Source organism: Balaenoptera physalus (assembly GCF_965194825.1).
Source record: "Balaenoptera physalus genome assembly, chromosome: 3".
NCBI lineage: Eukaryota > Metazoa > Chordata > Mammalia > Artiodactyla > Balaenopteridae > Balaenoptera > Balaenoptera physalus.
The window spans coordinates 7,690,276-7,709,409 of record NC_138890.1 but is presented as its reverse complement, the minus strand read 5'-3'; the positions used below and the strand labels follow the sequence as shown (position 1 = coordinate 7,709,409).

The 19,134-nt window shown below is 57.0% G+C and overlaps 1 protein-coding gene across 5 annotated transcripts in view; it reads right to left on the bottom strand.

Moving 5' to 3' along the window:
- Positions 1 to 19,134, bottom strand: part of CARM1 (coactivator associated arginine methyltransferase 1) — a 40,317-nt gene that overhangs the window by 10,255 nt on the left and 10,928 nt on the right. For 2 of the 5 annotated variants that reach the window (XM_082454927.1, XM_082454926.1), the window contains exons 2-5: positions 5,963 to 6,088; positions 3,559 to 3,665; positions 2,506 to 2,610; positions 545 to 655 (exon numbers count right to left, since the gene is read on the bottom strand). In XM_082454927.1, coding sequence (XP_082311053.1) covers positions 545 to 655; positions 2,506 to 2,610; positions 3,559 to 3,665; positions 5,963 to 6,088 — 449 coding nt within the window. Of the gene's footprint in view, positions 1 to 544; positions 656 to 2,505; positions 2,611 to 3,052; positions 3,173 to 3,558; positions 3,666 to 5,962; positions 6,089 to 19,134 lie in introns of those variants that run through there. The other 3 variants (XM_082454929.1, XM_082454925.1, XM_082454928.1) reach the window with 3 other exon arrangements.

Here is a 19,134-nt window from a genome sequence, read left to right as displayed (position 1 = left end):
TCCACATCCGTCTCTCTCCCTCCAGTGGGGGGGGATCTAGGTGGTTGGGAGCCAGAGGTGGGGGAGGGAAGCATCCTCACTGTTTACCTTTGTAGCTTTTAGGTTTTAAACTTTGTGGTGAGGGCTTCAGTGCCAAAAAAGCATCAACTGACAAAATGAAATCCTGTCGTCATCCACGTCTCAAGTGGGGCTCAGAGAGGTGGGCGGCTTGCCCCGGGCCGAGATCCCACCGTGGTCTGTGTGACTGCACAGTCCAGACCCTGAAGCACCAGGCCATCAAGCCCCTGAAGACCCCAAATCACCCCTGAACCCATTGGGCCACCACCCATCATGGAAGGGAGACTACCTCAGGCCCAGCAAGCCCCTCCCCCTGAAACCACTCAGTTTCGGGGACAAGAGACCAAAGTAGAGAATGACATTCCCAGGCTCCCCTGGACCCAGGGGTCAGATCTCCTGGGGGCTCCCAGCAGGGCTGGCTTCCCCAGGCTGGAGCAGGCACAGAGCTGGGGCACGGAGACAGGTTGGGCCCCCGAGGGCCACTGACCTCGGCGTGCTGGGCCATGGTGCTGGCTTCCACCGCGTAGATCTTCCTCGCTCCAGCCTGGGCGGCGAAAAACGACAGGATCCCAGAGCCGCAGCCGACGTCAAGAACAATCTGAGGGAGGAGGGGGCAGTGAGGACAAATTAGTGGTAAACTGACGTGATCGTAAAGATGTGTGTGTCACGGGGCGCTCCCTCCCCGCAGACCCACCCACGGAGCACGCTCTCCGCCCTGCGGCCTGCTTCCCCTCTACACGGCCAGCTGCCCACGAGGGTGCTTTCTGAGAGCCATAGGAGCCTGCAGTTTGGATCCAAAGGTGGTAGAGTGGGACTTCTGAGGACAGCTAGGATGTTAAGACCAGTACACACTCTCAGACCCGATTCAAGAAGGAATGGTGTGCGCGGTCTATGCAGCACGTGGGAATGAGTGCTCACTAGGTAAGGACACCTCTGAGCCCCGCAGCAGAACCACTGAGACGCAGGGCTGACTGGCCAGGGCCACGCGGCCAGCAGGAGGAGGGCGGCCTCCCACCCCAGGCCCCACAGGGCAACCCCGCAACCTGGGAAGAGCCCCGGGGAAAGCTCCCACTCGGGTGCCCTCTCCAGGGCTGCTGGGCCCCAGAGCACAGGCTCTGGGAGGAGTCCCGGCTAGCGTGTGGTAGACTGTCCCACACTCTGGATTTGTCTGACTGCTTCCGCGCACAAGCGGAATCAGGATAAACGTTTCTGGTGCACAGGCGCTAAAGGAGACCTGCTCTGGGCACGGCGGTGGGGCACAGGGCGAGCGCCCAGCAGGGGCGCTGGTGCTGTCGGGTGGGAGGGCCTCGGGTGCCTCTCAGAGCTCTAGATGAACTAGGAAATGGATCTGCGTCGTGGGAGAGCTGGAAGAGGCTGTGCTGAAGGGACATGGGCTTCCCGGGCCCCAAGCACTGCCCCAACGCTGCCCACGCCAGCCGTCAGGGCATAGGGATGGCCGCTGTGTCGAGGATGACTCCTTCCCAGCCTGTGGGGCTCAGGCCCTGGGACCGGGAGGCTCAGTCGCCTGAGGGGAATCTCAGCAATGCTGGGGGAGGGCATCACCAAGGCGCCAGATGAAATAGATCCACGTGGATCATGTGGACAGCCCCCTAGATATGTCGAGAAAACCACAAGCTTTCATGTGGTTAAAAAGGAAAAACAAACTCTAGGCCATGGGAGGAAGAGAACAGAATAAAATTTCACCTCCGAATATATATACTCTGGTCTCTTTTTAATCACGAGTATATAGTTGATCCTCGAACAACGCGGGAGTCAGGGACGCCGCCAACCCCACCACCCGGTAGAAAATCCGAGTATAACCGTACAGTTGGCCCGCCATATCTACGGGTCTGCAGCCGTAGATTCAGCCAACTGTGGATCGTGTAGCACAGTTGCTCATATCTATCGAAAACAGTCCGCATGTAAGTGGACCAGTGCAGTTCAAACCCATGCTGTTCAAGGGTCAACTGCTCACTACTTGGTAACAGCAAAAAGATTTTAAAAGGAACTAGGGAAGTGACTAGATTACACTACATCCACGTAACTTAACAGTACATGCCAAGACACAACATTAAGTGGGGGAAAAGTATTTTGCAGGAAGTGAATGTAGAATACAGTCCTATTTTGTATATCTGTATTTTAAAAAGATTATAACCCTAAACTATATATGCTGGTATATGCATGGGGAAAATTTTGGAAGAAGAGAGCTTTACTGTTGGCAGTGGTCATTCTGGAGGGAAATGACAGAGGCCTTTCATGCCCATCTGATACACACTGGGCTTCTACAAAAAGTAGATTTTGCTTTTGCAATCTGAAAAAATTAAAGATAAAATCAATGAACAAAGGGGGGGGAAAAAAAAGAAAGAGGCTACTGAGCCAGTGAGGCGGGCACGGAGCCTGAGGGAGAGGGCGGAAGGCAGCAGGGTGGATGCAGCCGGCCCTGCTCACCTTGTCCTTGAAGTCCGTGTGGTTCTGCAGGATCGCGCGCTGGTAAGTGCCTGTCCGCACGTAGTCCTGCATCATGTTCTGCTGCTGGGACAGGTAGCCATAAAACTGGAACAGAGACATGCCAATGGCACAGGGCACGCAGCAGACAGATGGCCGAGGCCCTGGCCGACCCTGTGGCAGAGAAGGGTCCACTTCGGGCAGAGATCTCCCTGGGGAGGCCGCACCCCCTCTGCTGGCCTGGACTCCCCAGCTACCTGCTCCAGTAGAGGGAGCTGGAAGCTAGAGGCAGCCCCCAGGTAGGACACCACCACCGTCACCGTGGCCAAAGGACACAGTTGGTTGATACCTGGTCCTGGAAGCAACCCAGGAGAACTGAGGATATGCCACACGCAGGATTCTGGGATCAAGGGCCACCTGCCCCATCTTAGGGGCCCCAAAGAAGTGGAGGAGTGGATCAAACAGAACCCTAGAACTCAGAGCGCCAGGCAGGTGAGGTGCTGTGGGGTCTCTTTGTAAGACAACAGGCGATCGGGAGGCAGCGTGGCACCTGGGCAGGGGCACAGGCTTTGGCATCAGGCAGACCTGGCTTCCCATCTTGGCTCTGTTGCATAATAGCTGTGTGACTTGGAGCAAGTCACTTAACCTCTCTGAGCCTCAGTTTTCTCATCTGTAAAATGGGGACAACAATAGTACTTACCTCCTAGAGTTGTTGGGAGGGTTCAAGTGCTTCCGTACGTGTCAAAGCGCTGGGGCCAGTGGCTGGCATGCCCTACGTGTTCAGGACACTGTAACTATGCTATCATTACTCAAAATGCCTGTGGACCTGAGCTTCACCTGCACTCAAATCCTTCCAGCAACCCTCGTAGGCAGGCACTGGCATCTCTGTTTCACAGATGAGGAAACTGAGGCCCAGCAAGCGGAGGAAACCTGCCCAAGGTTACTCAGCGAGTAAGGGGCAGAGCCAGGACATGAACCCGGGTGGGCCTGCCCTGTGCCGCGCGGCCTCTGGGGGCCACCGGGGGCAGCAGCCTGGCCCAGGCAGTATGTACCCACCTGGAAATACTGCACAGCAGAGGACTCCTCCGTGCGCTCACTGAACACCGACCGCTCCAGGGTGTGGCCCCGGCAGGTTTTCAGGATGTTATAGAAGGAACAGAAATCTGGAAGGGGGAAGCCAGGTCATGTGTGGCCGGCTCAGGGGTGGCGGGCTCTGTCTAGGCGTGCACCCCGACTTTTCTACCTTGAGCATGAGTGATCTGAAACCCCCCCACACACATACACATACACACAAATGTTGAAGAGTAAGGAAAAGAAGAAGGGCAGCCAAGCCTGCCTCTTGGTGACTGGCACGGGAGAAGGCAGGTGTCAGGGGCAAGTGTGCTCCACGCGGCTGGCGCTGCTTCGCCAAAGGGCAGCTTGGCCAAAGCCTTCAAAGGATGACCCGGCCGTCAAGTCTCTGGGACTCGCCCCAGCAAATACCCGTGGGTCCACCCACAGCTCACGGCAGTGTCTGTGGGTGGCAAGTGGACACAGGGACGCCACCCCAGTGTCCGGTCAGAGGGGACTGGATGGACCCCAGTGGACACTGAGAAGCACATGACAGAACCAGTCACCAGGGGTCTGCAGGACCAGATGTTACGTGGCAAATGAACTATGTTTATGAACACAGACCACTAAGTTGCATCAAGAAAAAGAAGCAAAACAAAATCATGAAGACAGATAGGATGGTGGGGGCCAGGGGCTGGAGGGGACAGGGAGGGGGAGGGGGAGTTAGTGTTTAATGGGAACAGGGCTTCAGTTTAGGAAGATGAAAATGGATGATGGAGATGGCTGCACAACAACGTGAATGTGCTTTAATACCTCTGGAACCTGGACACTTGAAAATGGTTGATGGTAAATTTTACGTTAGGCGTATTTTAACACAATTAACTAAAAGACAGGACTTCCCTGGTGGCGCAGTAGTTAAGAATCCGCCTGCCAACGCAGGGGACACAGGTTCGATCCCTGATCCGGGAAGATCCCACGTGCCGTGGAGCAACTAAGCCCGTGTGCCACAACTACTGAGCCTGCGCACCACAAGTACTGAGCCCTCGCGCCACAACTACTGAGCCCATGCACCTAGAGCCCGTGCTCTGCAACAAGAGAAGCCACCGCAATGAGAAGCCCGCGCACTGCAATGAAGAGCAGCCCCCGCTCACCACAACTAGAGAAAGCCCACGTGAAGCAATGAAGACCCAATGCAGCCAAAAATAAATTAAAAAAAAAAAAAGACACCTAAAAGACAATATCTTAAAAATATACAGTTTGGGAAGATAAAACAGTTCTGGAGCTGGATGGTGGTGATGGTTGCACAACATGAATATACTTAATACCACTGAAATGTACACTCAAAAAGGGTTATTAACGTGGTAGAATTGTTGCTATGTATACTTGACCACAATTTAAGAAACCGATAGGACTGAAAGGAAAAAAAATCAGAATATAACTATCCATGAAGCAGAAGAAGACGAGGCGGATCTAAAACATCAACTCTTAATGATAACCCTGGTGGTGTTTCTGTAACTTATTTTTTTAAACATTGAATTGGGATTGATTTTGTATAAAGAAGGAAACGGAATGTGGAGCTCCTGGCGGGAGGTGGTCAGGCACCTGGCTGCTTTCTCCCAGCCCGGCGTCTCTCAGCTCTGAAGCCAGGCCACTTGAGGGCGGGCAGTCCTGAGGGTCTGGGCTGGGGGAGCCTCCTCTCTCCATCGGGGGCACTGAGACAAGTAAGAGGGCTCTGGGGATGCTGGGGGCAGCCGTGGGCAGGCGGCCTCTCCATCCTGGGCTCTCCTGCCCCAGCCCCTGCGCCGACCACCAGGCCCACTGACTTCGGCTCTGCAGGGACCAAGTCCGGTTGCTGGACCCTTCGAGGGGTCTCCAGCCCAGGGTGGCTCACCACTTCCACTGCTGACCCCTACCCAGAGCCACCAGCAGCACTCGCCTGGGGCTCCGCAAGCCCTGCTCGTGTGTCCCCCAGATGGGTCTGCTTAGAACCCTCCAGAGTCTCCTCTGCACTCGGAACAAAGCCTCTGCCAACCTCAGGACCTTGTCTCACCCCATCCACTGCTGCGGGAGGGCTGGGCCCCTGACCCCCATCTGACTGGCTCCTCCAAGAGGCCTGGGGTGTGGGCAGGTCAGGACAGGCCTCTCAGAGGAGGGGACATATAAGCAGAGCCCAGAAGGACCCAAAGGAGCCAGCGAGGTCTGGGGCAGAGTGTCCAGGCAGCGAGCACGTACTCTTACCGTGGACATATTTCCATTTGGGAATATTTCTGATGTTGGCGGGGCATTCGCTGGGTCAGATGAACGGGCTATGATTTACCCGGGCTCCAGGCCCCCCGCCCGCCACGGCTGAGAGCCTAAGCCCCCTGGCTCTGGGCGCTCCGTGTGCTGCTGGGAAAGAAGGGAGACGTACCGCTGGGCGTGGCGAACTGGATGAGGACGCTGTTGCAGCCCAGGGTGATGATGAAGGACTGCTTGCCCACACGGCTGCACTCCGTCTCCCGGGACACCGAGCACTTGAACACACAGACGTCTTCATCTGCGAGAGGAGGGAGGCGGGCGTGAGCCGCCAGGTCCCGGGGCCACCTCCCCCCCCTCTCACGGCACCCCAGATCCTTCCAGGGTGCCACAACACCCGCCCCACGAGCGCTGCCATGTGCTCTGCCTGCCCAGCCTACGCTGAGGACGAGGCGCTGGCTGATCAGCGTCCCCAGCGGGGATACAGGATGCAGTCTGTCCAGCAGGAGAGGACAGTTGTCCACAGGGCAACCGGGGCTGAGGTGGGGGGACAGGGAGTCGCCAGGCACTGGGGGGCCCAGGGGGGGCACCTGTGCCAGGACGTTCCCTCACGGTCTGCTGGTGCCAGACCCCCTGTCGCTCCTGGGCACTGAGGTGGGAAGACACAGGGGAGAGAAGGGCAAGTCTGGCAGGCTCAGGGGGTCACGGGAACCCAGTGGGCAGCCCAGGCCCAGCTGAGGGAGTCGGGCCTTCAGCCACCGGCCCCTCCGTGTCACATGGGGGCGTCGTCGGCCTTCAGAGCTGAGCAGGGGTGGGCGGGGGTCAAGAAAGAAATGCCAGTGGTGCCTCTGCTTCCTCCCGCTGAGCCCCTTCCTTCTTGCACGTATTTTGAGTGTGGCCACAGGAGCCTGACGGCCCGTGTTCATGCCCCGCCTACTCCACTTAGTGTGTCACCAGGGCAGGTCTGAGCCCTCAGTTTTCTCATCTGTCAAGCGGGACTAACGGTGGGGCAGGGGTCGGGCCCAACACACGCATACAGGAAGCACTGCACCCCCATGCCCGCCACTACTACTGTTACTAGTCATTCACTCAACAAGCATGGGGCACCCCACCTCAGCCAAACCATGAGACACGGCATCACCAGGAGACAAACCGACCCGATGCTGTAGCCCGGATGTGGGGCAGCGGGACAGACACCCTGGTCCCATCACGAGGGGACAACAGACAGTGCCAGATCACAGGGCCGTCTGCAAGACAACTTCCCTGGTTGCCTCAAAACGGTCAAAGTCAGGAAAGGCAAAAATTGCTGGGAAGTATTCCAGAGTGAAGGAGACTAAAGAGACGTGACCGTCAAACGCCAGGTGTGGTCCTGGACTGCAGCCTAATGAACACCGTTCAACAGCTACAAAGGACACGTGGGGAAATGTGTGGGCTGCAGGAGCCACAACTTTAAATGATCTAGATGTGACAGGAGCATTATTCTGCAGAAGAATGTTCTTATCATTGAAAGATACATATGGAAGGAAAGTGAATTCTTGTGATGTCTGCAACTTGCTTTCAAGTGGTTCACCAAATCAACAACAAAGACAAAATATATTTATAGAGAGAAGCATGAGTACAAATGTGCAAAGTGTTCCCAATCACCCTCATAACAGCCAAAACAATCTTGAAAAAAAAAACAAAGCTGGAAGACTCACACTCCCCGATTTCAAAACCCACTACGAAGGTATGGTAATCAAAACAGAATAGTACTGGCAAATGGAGAGACACATACATCAACAGAATTAGAGTCCAGAATAAACCCTATGTTTATAGTCAATTGATTTTTTTGTTTGTTTGTTTTTTATTTTTTGGCCATGCCTCACAGCACGTGGGATCTTCGTTCCCCGACCAGGGATCGAACCCATGCCCCCTGCCTTGGAAGCACAGATTCTTAACCACTGGACCGCCAGGGAAGTCCCGTATAGTCCACTGATTTTTAACAAGGGTCCTGAGAACATTCAAGGGGCAGAAAATAGTCTCTTCAACAAATGGTGCTGGGACAACTGGGTCTCCCTGTACAAGAGAATGAAGCTGGACTCCTACCCTCACACCATATATAAAACCTGACTCAAATTAATCAATGACCTAAACATAAGAGTGAAAGCTATAAAACTCCTAGGATAAAACAGAGGGGTAAATCTCTGAGACCTTGGATTTGGCAATGGACTCCTAGATATGACACCAAAAGCAAGAGTATCAAAAGAAAAACTACATAAACCGGACTTCATCAAAATTATAAACTTTTTGGGGAATTCCCTGGCGGTCCAGTGGTTAGGACTCGGTGCTTTCACTGCCAGGGGCCCAGGTTCGCTCCCTGGTTGGGGAACTAAGATCCCGCGAGCCATGCGGCACGGCCAAAAAAAAAAAAAAAATTTTAAATAAACTTTTTGCATCAAAGGACAGTATCAAAAAAGCGAAACGACAACTTACAGAATGGAAGAAGATATTTACAAATCATATACCTGATAAGGATCTATTGTTCAGAATATATAAAGAACTCTTAACAACAAAAATATAACCCAATTCAAAAACGGGCAAAGGACTTGAAGAGATGTTTCTCCAAAGGTATACAAATGACCAGCATGTGAAAAGGTGCACGTCATCATTAGTCATTAGGGACCTGAAACTCAAACCCACAATTAGATACCACTGCACACCCAGCAGGATGGCCGTAATTTTAAACAAAAAAGGGGGAAATAACAAGTGCTGGCGAGAAATTGAATCCCTCAGACCCCGCTGGTGGGAACTTAAAATGGTACAGCCGCACAGAATTACCATTTGACTCAGCGATCCCACTTGTAGGTATATACCCCAAAGAATTGAAAGCTGGTATTCAAATGAATACTTGATGCAAATATTCAAAGTGTTACTATTCAAAACAGCCAAAAAGTAGAAACAACTCAGATGTCCATCAACTGATGACTGGATAAACAAAATGTGGTCCATCCATACAATGGAATATTACTCAGCCATAAAAAGAAATGAAGTCCCAACCCACTGATGAGCCTCAGAAACATTACGCTGAGTGACAGAAGCCAGACATAAAAGGTCACAGGTATATGATCCCATTTATAGGGAACATCCAGAACCAGTAAATTCGTAGAGACTGAAAACAAAATTCGTGGTTGCCACGGGCTGAGGGTGGGAGAATGGGGAATGACTGCTTAATGGAAACAAGGTTTTCTCTTTGGATGATGAAAATATTTTGGAAATAGAGGTGATGGTTACCTGATACTGTGAGTGCGCTAAATGCCACTCAATTGTTTTATGCTATATGAATTTTATCTCAATAGAAAAAGAAAAATGTTCCCAATGGGTGAATCTGGATATGAAGGGCCTACGGGTGTCCGCTGGGCCCCTTGCTCTCCCCTTTTTTAGTCTGAGCCCTAAGCCTGGGCCACAGCCTGGGTTTCTGCCAGACGACCTCCCACCTCTGGAGCCAGGTGCCACCTCCTGGAGGGAGGGGGGAGCAGGGCACAGGCAGCCTCCTGACAGCGCGGGCAGGAGGGAAGAGCGGATTGGGAGGCTAGCCCCAGGCTCACAGCCACGCCGCACTCACAGGGGACCCAAGACAAGGTGCTCCCAAGTCCAGCTATAAATGGGTCTCAGGAAGGGACCCGAAACCTTGACGTGGTACCCATGCCCACTCCTGGGGCAGAAAATAAAGCCCATCTGTCAGCTACTCCTGTGTGGCAGCGAGCAGACCAGGGAGGGCCTGTTTACAAAGTAGCCTGGCAACCCGACCAGCTGCCCTAGGCAGCGCCTGCAACCTGGCGCCAGGCAGGCGACCACAAGGACCTGTGGCTAAGGGAAGCTTGGCCGCATCCAGAGGCTCGGGCCAGGGAAGCCAGGGCTAAGGGCAACCTGAGCTGTCCCATCACAGGTGGGACCACCAAAGCCCATGGTGCCAGCACTTTGTATAAGTCACACCAGTCCCTGGCACACAGGGGATGCTAGGTAAATATCTGACACACCAAAAAAAATTTTTTAAAAAGCCGGACCAGGCTCCTACCTCTTTTAAAGACGCAGGAGAAGTCCAAGCTCTCGGACTGGCAGTCAAGGACCTCCGCTCCCCAGCCCCTTCCCCTGGCCACACTCAGCGCCCCAGCCCCCAGTGGGCAGGGCTCCGCACCTTTGGGCGATCGCCGTTCCCCTCTCCCCCCCCACTGGGAGGGGCCCCCAGGACAGTGGGCAGAGGTGGTGGCGCTGGGCCTATCCCAGCCAGGTGGTGCAGCCTGCCTCCTGGGCCCCAGGGGAGGGGTTCCTGGGAGAGGGCTTCTCTCCCCTGGTCACACCAGGCGGCACATTCGGGGGCTGTTGCGTGCACACAGCCCGGAGAGGTGGGGACAGGAAGCGGGAGAGGGGCTGGCAGACTGCCGCGTCGCTCTAACTGGGGGCGACCACAAAGGGGGCTGCAGGCCCGAAGGCTGTGCTGGGTTCCCCCCGCAGCCAGGTCGGGCAGAGCCGGTGTCCCTCTTCCCTGCAGTGATGGGACGGGAGGGCTGAGTGGTGAACAGGCTCCGCAGAGGCTCACCCAAGACGGGCTCTGAACGGGAAACGAACTCGGCCCAAGGAGTATTAGTCATGCCGCAGCCATCACAAACGTGTCCACCGTGCTCCTGGACCCGGCCTGCCGCCCCGGGCTGGCCTCCCAGCCACCACACTGCAAAGTCTGTCCCGCCCAGGCTCTGGGGCCAGGGGACGAGGGGCCGGAATCGCCAGGGACAAATCCACAGGCAATGCAGAGCTCGGGGTGCAGCGGGGGGAGCTAGGAAAACCACCCCATCTGTCTTGCTCCCTGGGGAGCAAGGCCCCTGAATATCCGAGTCACAAACACCGAGCTTCCACAGGCAGCGTGGCCCAGCACCCACCCACTCACACCCTGCTGAGACCGGGATGGGGCTGGGAGGTCAGACTGTGAGTAACAACTTCCCAGGTGCCAGGCTCTGTTCCTGCGCTATCCACGGACCCCTCACAGCACCGCTGTGTCTACTGCTACCACCCCCACTGGCTCCGATGAGAAAAGGGGGCTCAGACAGGTTAGGTATCTCGCTCACGGTCACAGAGCGAGGGGCTGAGCCGACTGGCTCCAGGTCTGTGCTCCTAGCCAGTGTGTGCACCACCTCTCTGGGCTTCTGTCTGTAAAAGACCAGAAAATAGATACTTTCAGCTTTTCAGGCCATTTAATCTCTGCTACTGTGACTCAACTCCACCACAGAAAATATGTAAAGGAACATGGCTATGTGCCAATAAAACTTTATTACAAACCCGGCAGTGGCGTGAGAGGAGACCCTCCCCATCCCAGAGTGGGTGAGGAGAGCCGGGTGGCCAAAGTGACAAGGATCCCCAGGTGATGGGCACTGAGGCCAGGGGCACAGGGGCACCGTGGGAGGCTAGAGATGGCACCTGACCAGCCAGGGAAAGAGACTGGGAACAAATGCTCCACCGAGAGGAAACAGCATGTGGGAAAGCAGAGAGAAAGGGGGTGGTAATACAGTGATTTATAATACATATGTATTTGGCCCCTGTTCCTGGCACAGAGCTCCTAAAACTCCTGGAGTTTCCCAAGTGATAAGAGCGATAAAGGTGTCTTTTATGATTCATGTGAAGCCCACCCCTTCAACCACCCCAGGATACAGGACTTACAAAGCCATGTGGGGACCAACCAAGTAATTAGAGGGTTGGAACTTTCAGTCCCCCCTCCTCAGCCTCCAAAAAACCCCAAAAGGACAGGGTTCAGGAGAGCTTCCGGGTTGGTGAGCACGTGGAGGTGCTGGGAGGTTGGCACCCCCGAAAAGGGCACGGAAGCCCTGCACTGCTTCCCACACACCTCGCCCTATTCAGCTCTTCCATCTGGCTGTTCCTGAGTCGCATCTTTTTATATTAACCAGTCATCTAGTAAGTAAACTGTTTTCCTGAGTCCTGCTGGAGCAAATTAATCGAACCTGAGGAAGAGGTCCTAGGAACCTCTGATTTATAGCAGGTTGATCAGAAGCACAGATGACCCAACCTGAACTTGCAACTGGCATCTGAAGTGGGGCGTGTACAGTCTTGTAGGACTGAGCCCTCAACCTGTGGGACCTGACACTACCTCCAGGTAGACAGTTTCAGAATTGAGTTGAATTGTCAGACAGCCGGCTGGTGTTGGAGAATTGCTTGGTGCGTGGGGACACCTGCCCAACACCTGGTGATCAGAAGTGTTCAGTGTGAGTACTGAGAGCAGGGGACACACACAGGAGCAGTGTTTTTCCTTGCAGGGGCCCAGCAGGGAGAATGCGGGCGACTGGGACTTCCTGGCTGCAGCCCAGAGAGGTTGCAGAGGCTCCAAGGCAAGACGGGCGATTTGTAGGAAGGCTGTGGAGGAGGTGAGAGAGGCCCCGGTGGACCTGTGGCTCAGAAGTCTGGCTCCCCCAGAGCCACGGGCAGTACCCAGAGGGACCCCGTGCTGAGAGAGGGCCAGGGCTGGAGGGCAGCTGCCGTCCCGGCAGGAGACGACGGAGGCTGGGAAGCAGGCGGCTCTCGGGGACAGGCTGCCTGCCCCCACCCAGAACAGCGCCACCCGATGTCCCTCCCTGTCGGTTCCCTGCACAGCACCATGGGACCCAGGGCAGCAGAATCTGGCAGACACTGAGGCACAGGGGCTCCCCGGTCCCAGGCCTGAAGGCAATACCCTGCTCCCCACCCTCACTCCTGGGCCCAAACCAGGGCCCGGCACCCAGGAGGGCCTCAAAAGAGTTGGCGGCCTCAGGGAGGGGTAGGCATCCTCTCTCAGGGACACTGACCAGACGACCCGGGGGACGCGCTGGGCCTCCAGTCATGTCCCAGTCACAGCACCCGACGCGGCTGATTTGCTGTGGTCTCTCCCCTGCTTGCACCCCTCAGTGGTTCCCCAGAGCCTTCTGGAACAAGTCCAAACTCCTTATGGGGCTCGCGAGCCCCTGCTAACATGGACGACCTCGACACAGCCCCTCCATCGCCCCGTCAAGCCACGCTGACCTCACCACCTTCCAGACCATGGGCAGAAGGCCTTCTCTCCAGCCTCCGTGGCTCCACAGACCCTCCCTGGTACCCTGCCTCTCTTTCCCTGCATCCCTGTCACCTCCTCCAGGTGGAGGAAGACCAGGAAGGTTCTCCAGCACTTCCTGGACGAGCCCTGATCGTAGGCTGACTCCTTATTGAACCCAGGGCTCCGCACGTGGCTGGCCCAGTGCCCAGCCCGGCACCTGGGGATGCTCACCTGCACGTCCCACCCCCACCCCCAAGGGCCTGGAGTCAGGGAGACTGGGCCCCTTCCCTACATGCAGGAGGCAGCCAGAATGGGGGTCCACTTGCCCAGGCCGAGGGCGTGTGTGGCCTGGGGAAGGTCACTTAACTACTGGAAGATGCTGGGCACTGGGCAGCCCCATGGTAACCTCTGCCCTCCTTCCCCTTCCCCTTTGCTCTGGAACGAGCAGGGGGTCCTTGAGCCCTTCAGGCTGGACAGACCTGTGTCAGAGGGACCCAGTGGAATGGAGATAACTGCCTGGAGTCAAGCTCTCTCCTCCCGTAGAACCTTCCATCCTCGCGGGAGATGCGAGAAGCCCTTTGCCTCTTGGCGAACAGAGAGGTGGCGGGCCAGACGGGAGAGCAGCCACCAGCTCAGGGGGAAAAGAAAAGCGACCGACACAGAAAAGGGCCACATGTCAAGTCCTTGCCTTTCTAGCAGAAAAACTATCACAGCCACAAGCAAGGAATAATTAAAGCTATTTACCTTGGCAGACTTGGGGGTGGGGGGACGCCTGTCCACATGTGAGGTCTTTTATTAAATCACCTCCTGCTGCCAAATAAAACACAGGCTGTTCACCTTCCAGAGGAAATATTCCACAGGAGAGAGGAGAGCTGGGTGAAGAGGAGGACGAGGCATGGAGCCCGCTCGGTGCCAAGCACGGGCATGAGGGCACCGCAGTGAACAAGGCAGCCAGGGCCTGCCTTCCCGCGCTCCCGGGCACCACAGGGAGGCAGGCGACACCAGTGGGGAGGCCGGGTAAGAGGGGCTGGAGGGACTCGGGGGTCTGATACACACGATGCCCTGTGCAATACTGCCTAGGTGGCGACATCCAAGCCGAGCCAGGCCCCGGGGGATGCAGGGCTCGCCTTCCTCAAAGGGCCTCCCGTCTTCCAGAGGCACCAGGCCCCACTGCCCCGCTTCCGCAGCAGGGAAGGCCAAGAGGGCCGTGGTCAAAATGATGGGCAACCAGGGAGACATGGGTTCAGGGCCAACCGTGCTGCCCTCCAGATGTGACTGCGGGCCTCAGTTTCCTCATCTGTCCAAAGGTGATCGCGGCACAGTCTGCAGGGTGAGAGGACACAGCCCACTTGGAGGGCCCCACCACCTGCCTTCACCCCGAACCTCAGGAGCCCCATCTGTGCAATGGGGATAAAGTGAGGATAAAACCCTCCCTGCCATGAGGATTCCATGAGAGAAGGGAGGCATTAGTAAGTGTCCTATGCACTTCATAATCAGGAGCAGCCATGGTTACGGTCGCGGAAGAGAATCCCACCCCGGGGAATCCTAGCCCGGCTTGGCCTCCCTCTCTGGCTGTAACCTAAGCCGGCTGCTCCAGTGCTGTCCTCGCAGACGCTCCGAGCAGCTGCTGCCACACTGCCCAGCCCTGGGGTATTTGAGGACCATGAGGTCACCCTGGGCTCCTCTGGCCTGGCCCTCTCCCGGGTCAATCCCAACCTCTCCCCCAAGCACCCAGAGCCCCCGGCGCACTGGGCCAGCCCCCACCTGGGCATCTCTGTCAAAGACTTCTGACCCAGAAGTCCCCTTGCGGGGCCTTATCCTACAGTTCTACTTCTAAATGTCTGCAAAGATACACCTAGATACAGCACTGTCCAAAGCAGCAGAAAACCTAAAGAGCCACTGAATGAGTGAAAGAAGGTACAGCCGATGGAAAGACATAGATTTCTGTCTGTAGACGCTGACATGTTAAGATGACCAAGCCGCACTGTTAGGGGCAGACGGTGTGAAATACACACACGCCGCAGGTGCAAAAATGAGCAGGGGGAGCCGGGGAGGGGGAGGGGCCAGGCGCACTGCCTGCCTGGGGCTTGTCTAGAAAGAAGCACCACGAAATGACTGCAGGGGCTGCCTCTGGAAGGGAGGCACCCCCCTCTCCCATGGTTTAAACCTGCAGAACCTTGAGCCCAGTGGGCTCCTGCGGAGATGTGTGCACGCAAGCCCGTGTGTGCCTGAAACACCGCACGGGAAGGGCGCACCAGAAGACGAGCGGCGGCGCGGGGGGCAGGCCAGGATCAGGCAGGACGAAGAGACGGACTTTTCATGCTACACCCTCCTGAGCGGTTTGAATTTCTACCACGTTCCTGACAAAAGGCAATCGTGACAGCGGGGGAGGCCTGGCGCCCACTCAAGTCGCCTGGGCCCTCTCCGAAGTGAGCAGGTCAGGCCCTGCTGGTGGGGGGAGGGTAGTGGGAACGGCTCTGATCTCTCCTCTGCAGCCTCAGGTCCTGTGACCCAAGTGACCACTAGGGCTGGAGGATGGAGGACACCGGCTTCTCAGCCGGTGACCGTCTTGCCTGGCACAGGCCTGCACCCAACCCACCCCCCCTTAGTGGCTGTGATGGAGGAGAAGCAGCAGGCGGGGCCAGGCTGGGGTGCCCGGGGCCACTAGAGACTTGGGTTTCCTGAAGCCCAGGGTAGTTCCTCTCCCCCTGCCAGGGAGGCCACACTGCACCTGCAGATCCCAGAACTCCAGCTTTGGAGTCTGTTAGACCCAGCTTTGAATCTGGGCTCTGCCACCTGGGGCCCCACCCACCACCTTTCAGGTCTAGAAAAACAAAACAATAATGCACCGCTCAGCACCGTCATGAGGACCAACACACCCTGTGCCCAGCCCAAGACGCACAGGCACATAGCAGGGGTTCTGAGCACAAAACATCCACCTCGGGGCCCCTTATCCCCATGGCACTCTGACCAGACGCAAAGATTGGAGAGAAGGAATCCCAGAGAGAATTCTGGACACAGGGCCACACTGGGCCCAGACCAGGCATCTGGCCACTGGACCAGCCCGACTGGGCACCCAGCCAGGCTTGGTGCAGGCCACTCAGACCCAGAGCAGCCATCTGGCCGAGGCTGAGAGGCACCAGCTTCCTACCGTGATTGGAGAAGTTTTGATTCTAGATTTCAGAGGTGCCAGGTTGGGTCTTTAGGCCACGTCAAAGTGGCCTCTTGTGAAGGCTGACCCCCGGTGTTGGCTGAACAGGAGGTTACCTCCCTGGGAGGAGACAAGATAGGGGGCCCTTTGCTCTATGGGCAACGTTTTCTCTCTTAAGGTGGCAGTGACTGCTCTGGGTGTTTGCTGTATTATTCTTCATTCTTTGAAAATATTTCACAATATAATAGTCACCCACCTCTGCTGGCCCGCCCCTTGTCACCTCTCCTCCCCTTCCAGTGGGGCTGACCACAGGCTGGAGAAGAGGCCCCGCACTGGAGACACCCAAACCTCCTAAGTCAGCTCTGACTTCAGGGGGTCAGGGGCCCGGGAGGGGGTGTCAGCAGGGATTCCTCTCAAAGGGCTGGTCCATGGGGGCTGGGGGGCGATATCTGCCTTTAGGGGTTGGAGGCTCTGGTCCTGCAGGCCTGGTCTGGAGGGGCCCAAAGATGAGTCTAACTGTGGGGTGTGCGGAAGGGCAACCCCAAGAGAAGAAGGACCAAAGAAAGGGCTTGGCTTTTCTGAAAAGAATACTAGGGGCTCTGACTTGGGCGGGAGCCATTACATGCAAATGTCTGCCCCCTCCATGCTAATCAGCCTGAAGCCCTGGGCTTTGTGAGCTACAAAAGGAACAGCAGATGTGCGCCTGTTCCTTGGCCCCTGAAAGCACGGGGGCTTAGCAGATAACTGGGGGCGGGGGTGGAGGCAACAAAACCAGCAGCCCAGCCCCTCACTCCATGCGCTGGGCTGCCAGCCTCCTCTGCCGGGCCTTTCTTCTCCGGCCATGACTTTGAAGCTGTTGACATACGTGGTACCAGGCAAACACCTAACACAGTGCAGTAGCTCAGCTAATGCTCCCACCCACCTTCCTGGGCACACTTAGCTCACTTTCAAGAGGGGAAACCAAGGCACAGAGAACTGACATGCTGGGAGCGGCTCAGCCTGGGGACTCAGCAGCTCATGAAAGAGAGCCGAACCCCATCCCAGCCTCTGGGAGGAGAGTTGGCCCTGGGGGGCTGTGGGGACCACGCTCAGGGCCCTGGGAAGGACATGGGCCCTGGGCCTGGGCAGAGCCAGGCCTGGCTGGTTGACCATGGCTGGCAGGCACCATCCCCCTGAGCCCGAGGGAGCCTGCCTCCTAGGGCTGGGAGGGATCACTGAGGGCGGCCACCACCTGTGCCAGCAGGAGCTGGGCTGGCAGTGCTCCGTGAGGACGCAGGCGGGCGGGCGAGCTCTGTCAAGGGCAGCAGCAGGACCCCCTCAGAGCGGCTGGTACGCTCCACACTCTGGCTCCCGCAGCTGCCGGGGACGCTGCGCCAGCACAGGCAGCTGAGCCAGTCGGTGTCTGGGGAACTCAAACGTGTCCCTCCTCTGGCCAGCTGAGGGGCCTCAACCCTCAGATCAGGGTGGCTCCAGGGAGGCCAAACCGGAAGAGGCCGGAGGACGGGGCAGAGGCAGCCTCGGCGGCGGAGTGATGGAGGAAACCAGCTCAGGGGGCTGAGGCCCACTTGCAGTCCCGGTGGAGGGCCCATCGACAAAGAAAAAGGTGAAACAGGATGTCCTGGGGCCTCACGGCTGCCGGAAGGGCCTCCGCCAGGCCCCTGGGGCTCCGGGAGCCCCTCCGGCCCCGTCTCCGGCCTCAGAGAACAGGATGTTTGAGGTAGGAGGGCCCCCTCCCGCCCACCCGTGGCTGCCTCACCAGATGTTGACTCCAGATGTGGCCCAGGCGAGAGGGGACAGAGGCTGCCTGACACCATGACGGAATCGGCAACGAGGCAGGAATGAGGAAAGACTGGCTTCGGGCTCCAGAAGAATCCACCGGGGCCACTGCCCCGACACAGGACAGAGACCACAAGGGCCAAGTGCAACCTCTCCTTTACAGCATTGACTCCTCACCTGCGCCCGAGGGGTGGCAGGGCTGAGTCGAGATGTCAGGGCTAAAGCTGGGTTGGCATGCGACTGCCGCCCACCACTGAGTGCCTCAGTTTCCTCCCTTATGAAACGGGGATGAGCTGTGGCTCCGGGGGCTCTCCAAGGGGCTGTTCTGACGGCGAGGCAAGTCAATGAACGTAAAGTGCCTGGCACGGCGCCCGCCCGCCACATGTTTGGGCTCAGCCCACGTCAGCCACGGTAGGGCCTCAAAGCGGTAATAGGCAGGGCACGGGGGTGGCGTGGCGGTGGAAGGAAGTCATGTGGCCCGTCAGCATCCCCCACCCAGGGCTCATCCATCACTAGGGACGCCAACCTCTGGTCACACAGAGGGCTCAGACCAGAGCCAGGCTCTGCGGAGGGGGCCTCCGGGACACACAACAGAAGTCTGGGAGCCCCAGCCTGCCTTTGCTTTCCCCTCCAGCTCAGGGAAGAATGTGGCAAGCTCCTGGAATGTCCCTCTTGGGTCTGCAGGACACCCCCCAGTCTGCCTTTGATTGTATTTACTCACGTGCCCCCTGTGGGGGGATTAAAAGAGCATCCCTTGTTCATTAGAGCACTGATCTGCCAGGGTCCCTGCGGCCGACCCCGCCAGAATCTCACCAGTTCCTGTGTTGTCAGGCAGGTTTCTACACACAAAACCGTTAAACGAGTAACACATCCAGCCAAAAGGAACCCCAGCCACGGGAACACAATTCGCAGGGGAACAAATCCGCCAAACAATCTTAAAAGAAAACAGCTCAGACCCGCTTACCGAAGCTGTGGGTGATGAATCAATTAAAAGAGACAGACAAAAAGAGGGAAGCAAAGGGGTTCTCCTCTCACTACGCAAGGAATGGGGGTTGGTAGGAGACGGAGCACACCCCCCGGCCCCCCCGCCCCGCCCCACCAGTCTGGACCTGTTTTCAAGTAAGCGCTGCCTGCCGTCAGGGGACAGACGCACCTGACCAAACAAAACCCACCCAGAGGCTGGGGGACAAGTTCTAGGTCTGGCTTTGGGTGGCGGTTACATGCATGCACACACTGTCAAGTGCACCTAAGGCCCAGGCGTCTGTGTGTGTAGATTAAACAACAATTAAAGTAAGTGATCTAAAGAATAACCACCAGAGGAGACGCATGAGGGCCACAGAGCCTCCATATCCAACTCCTGCAGGCCTGGGTG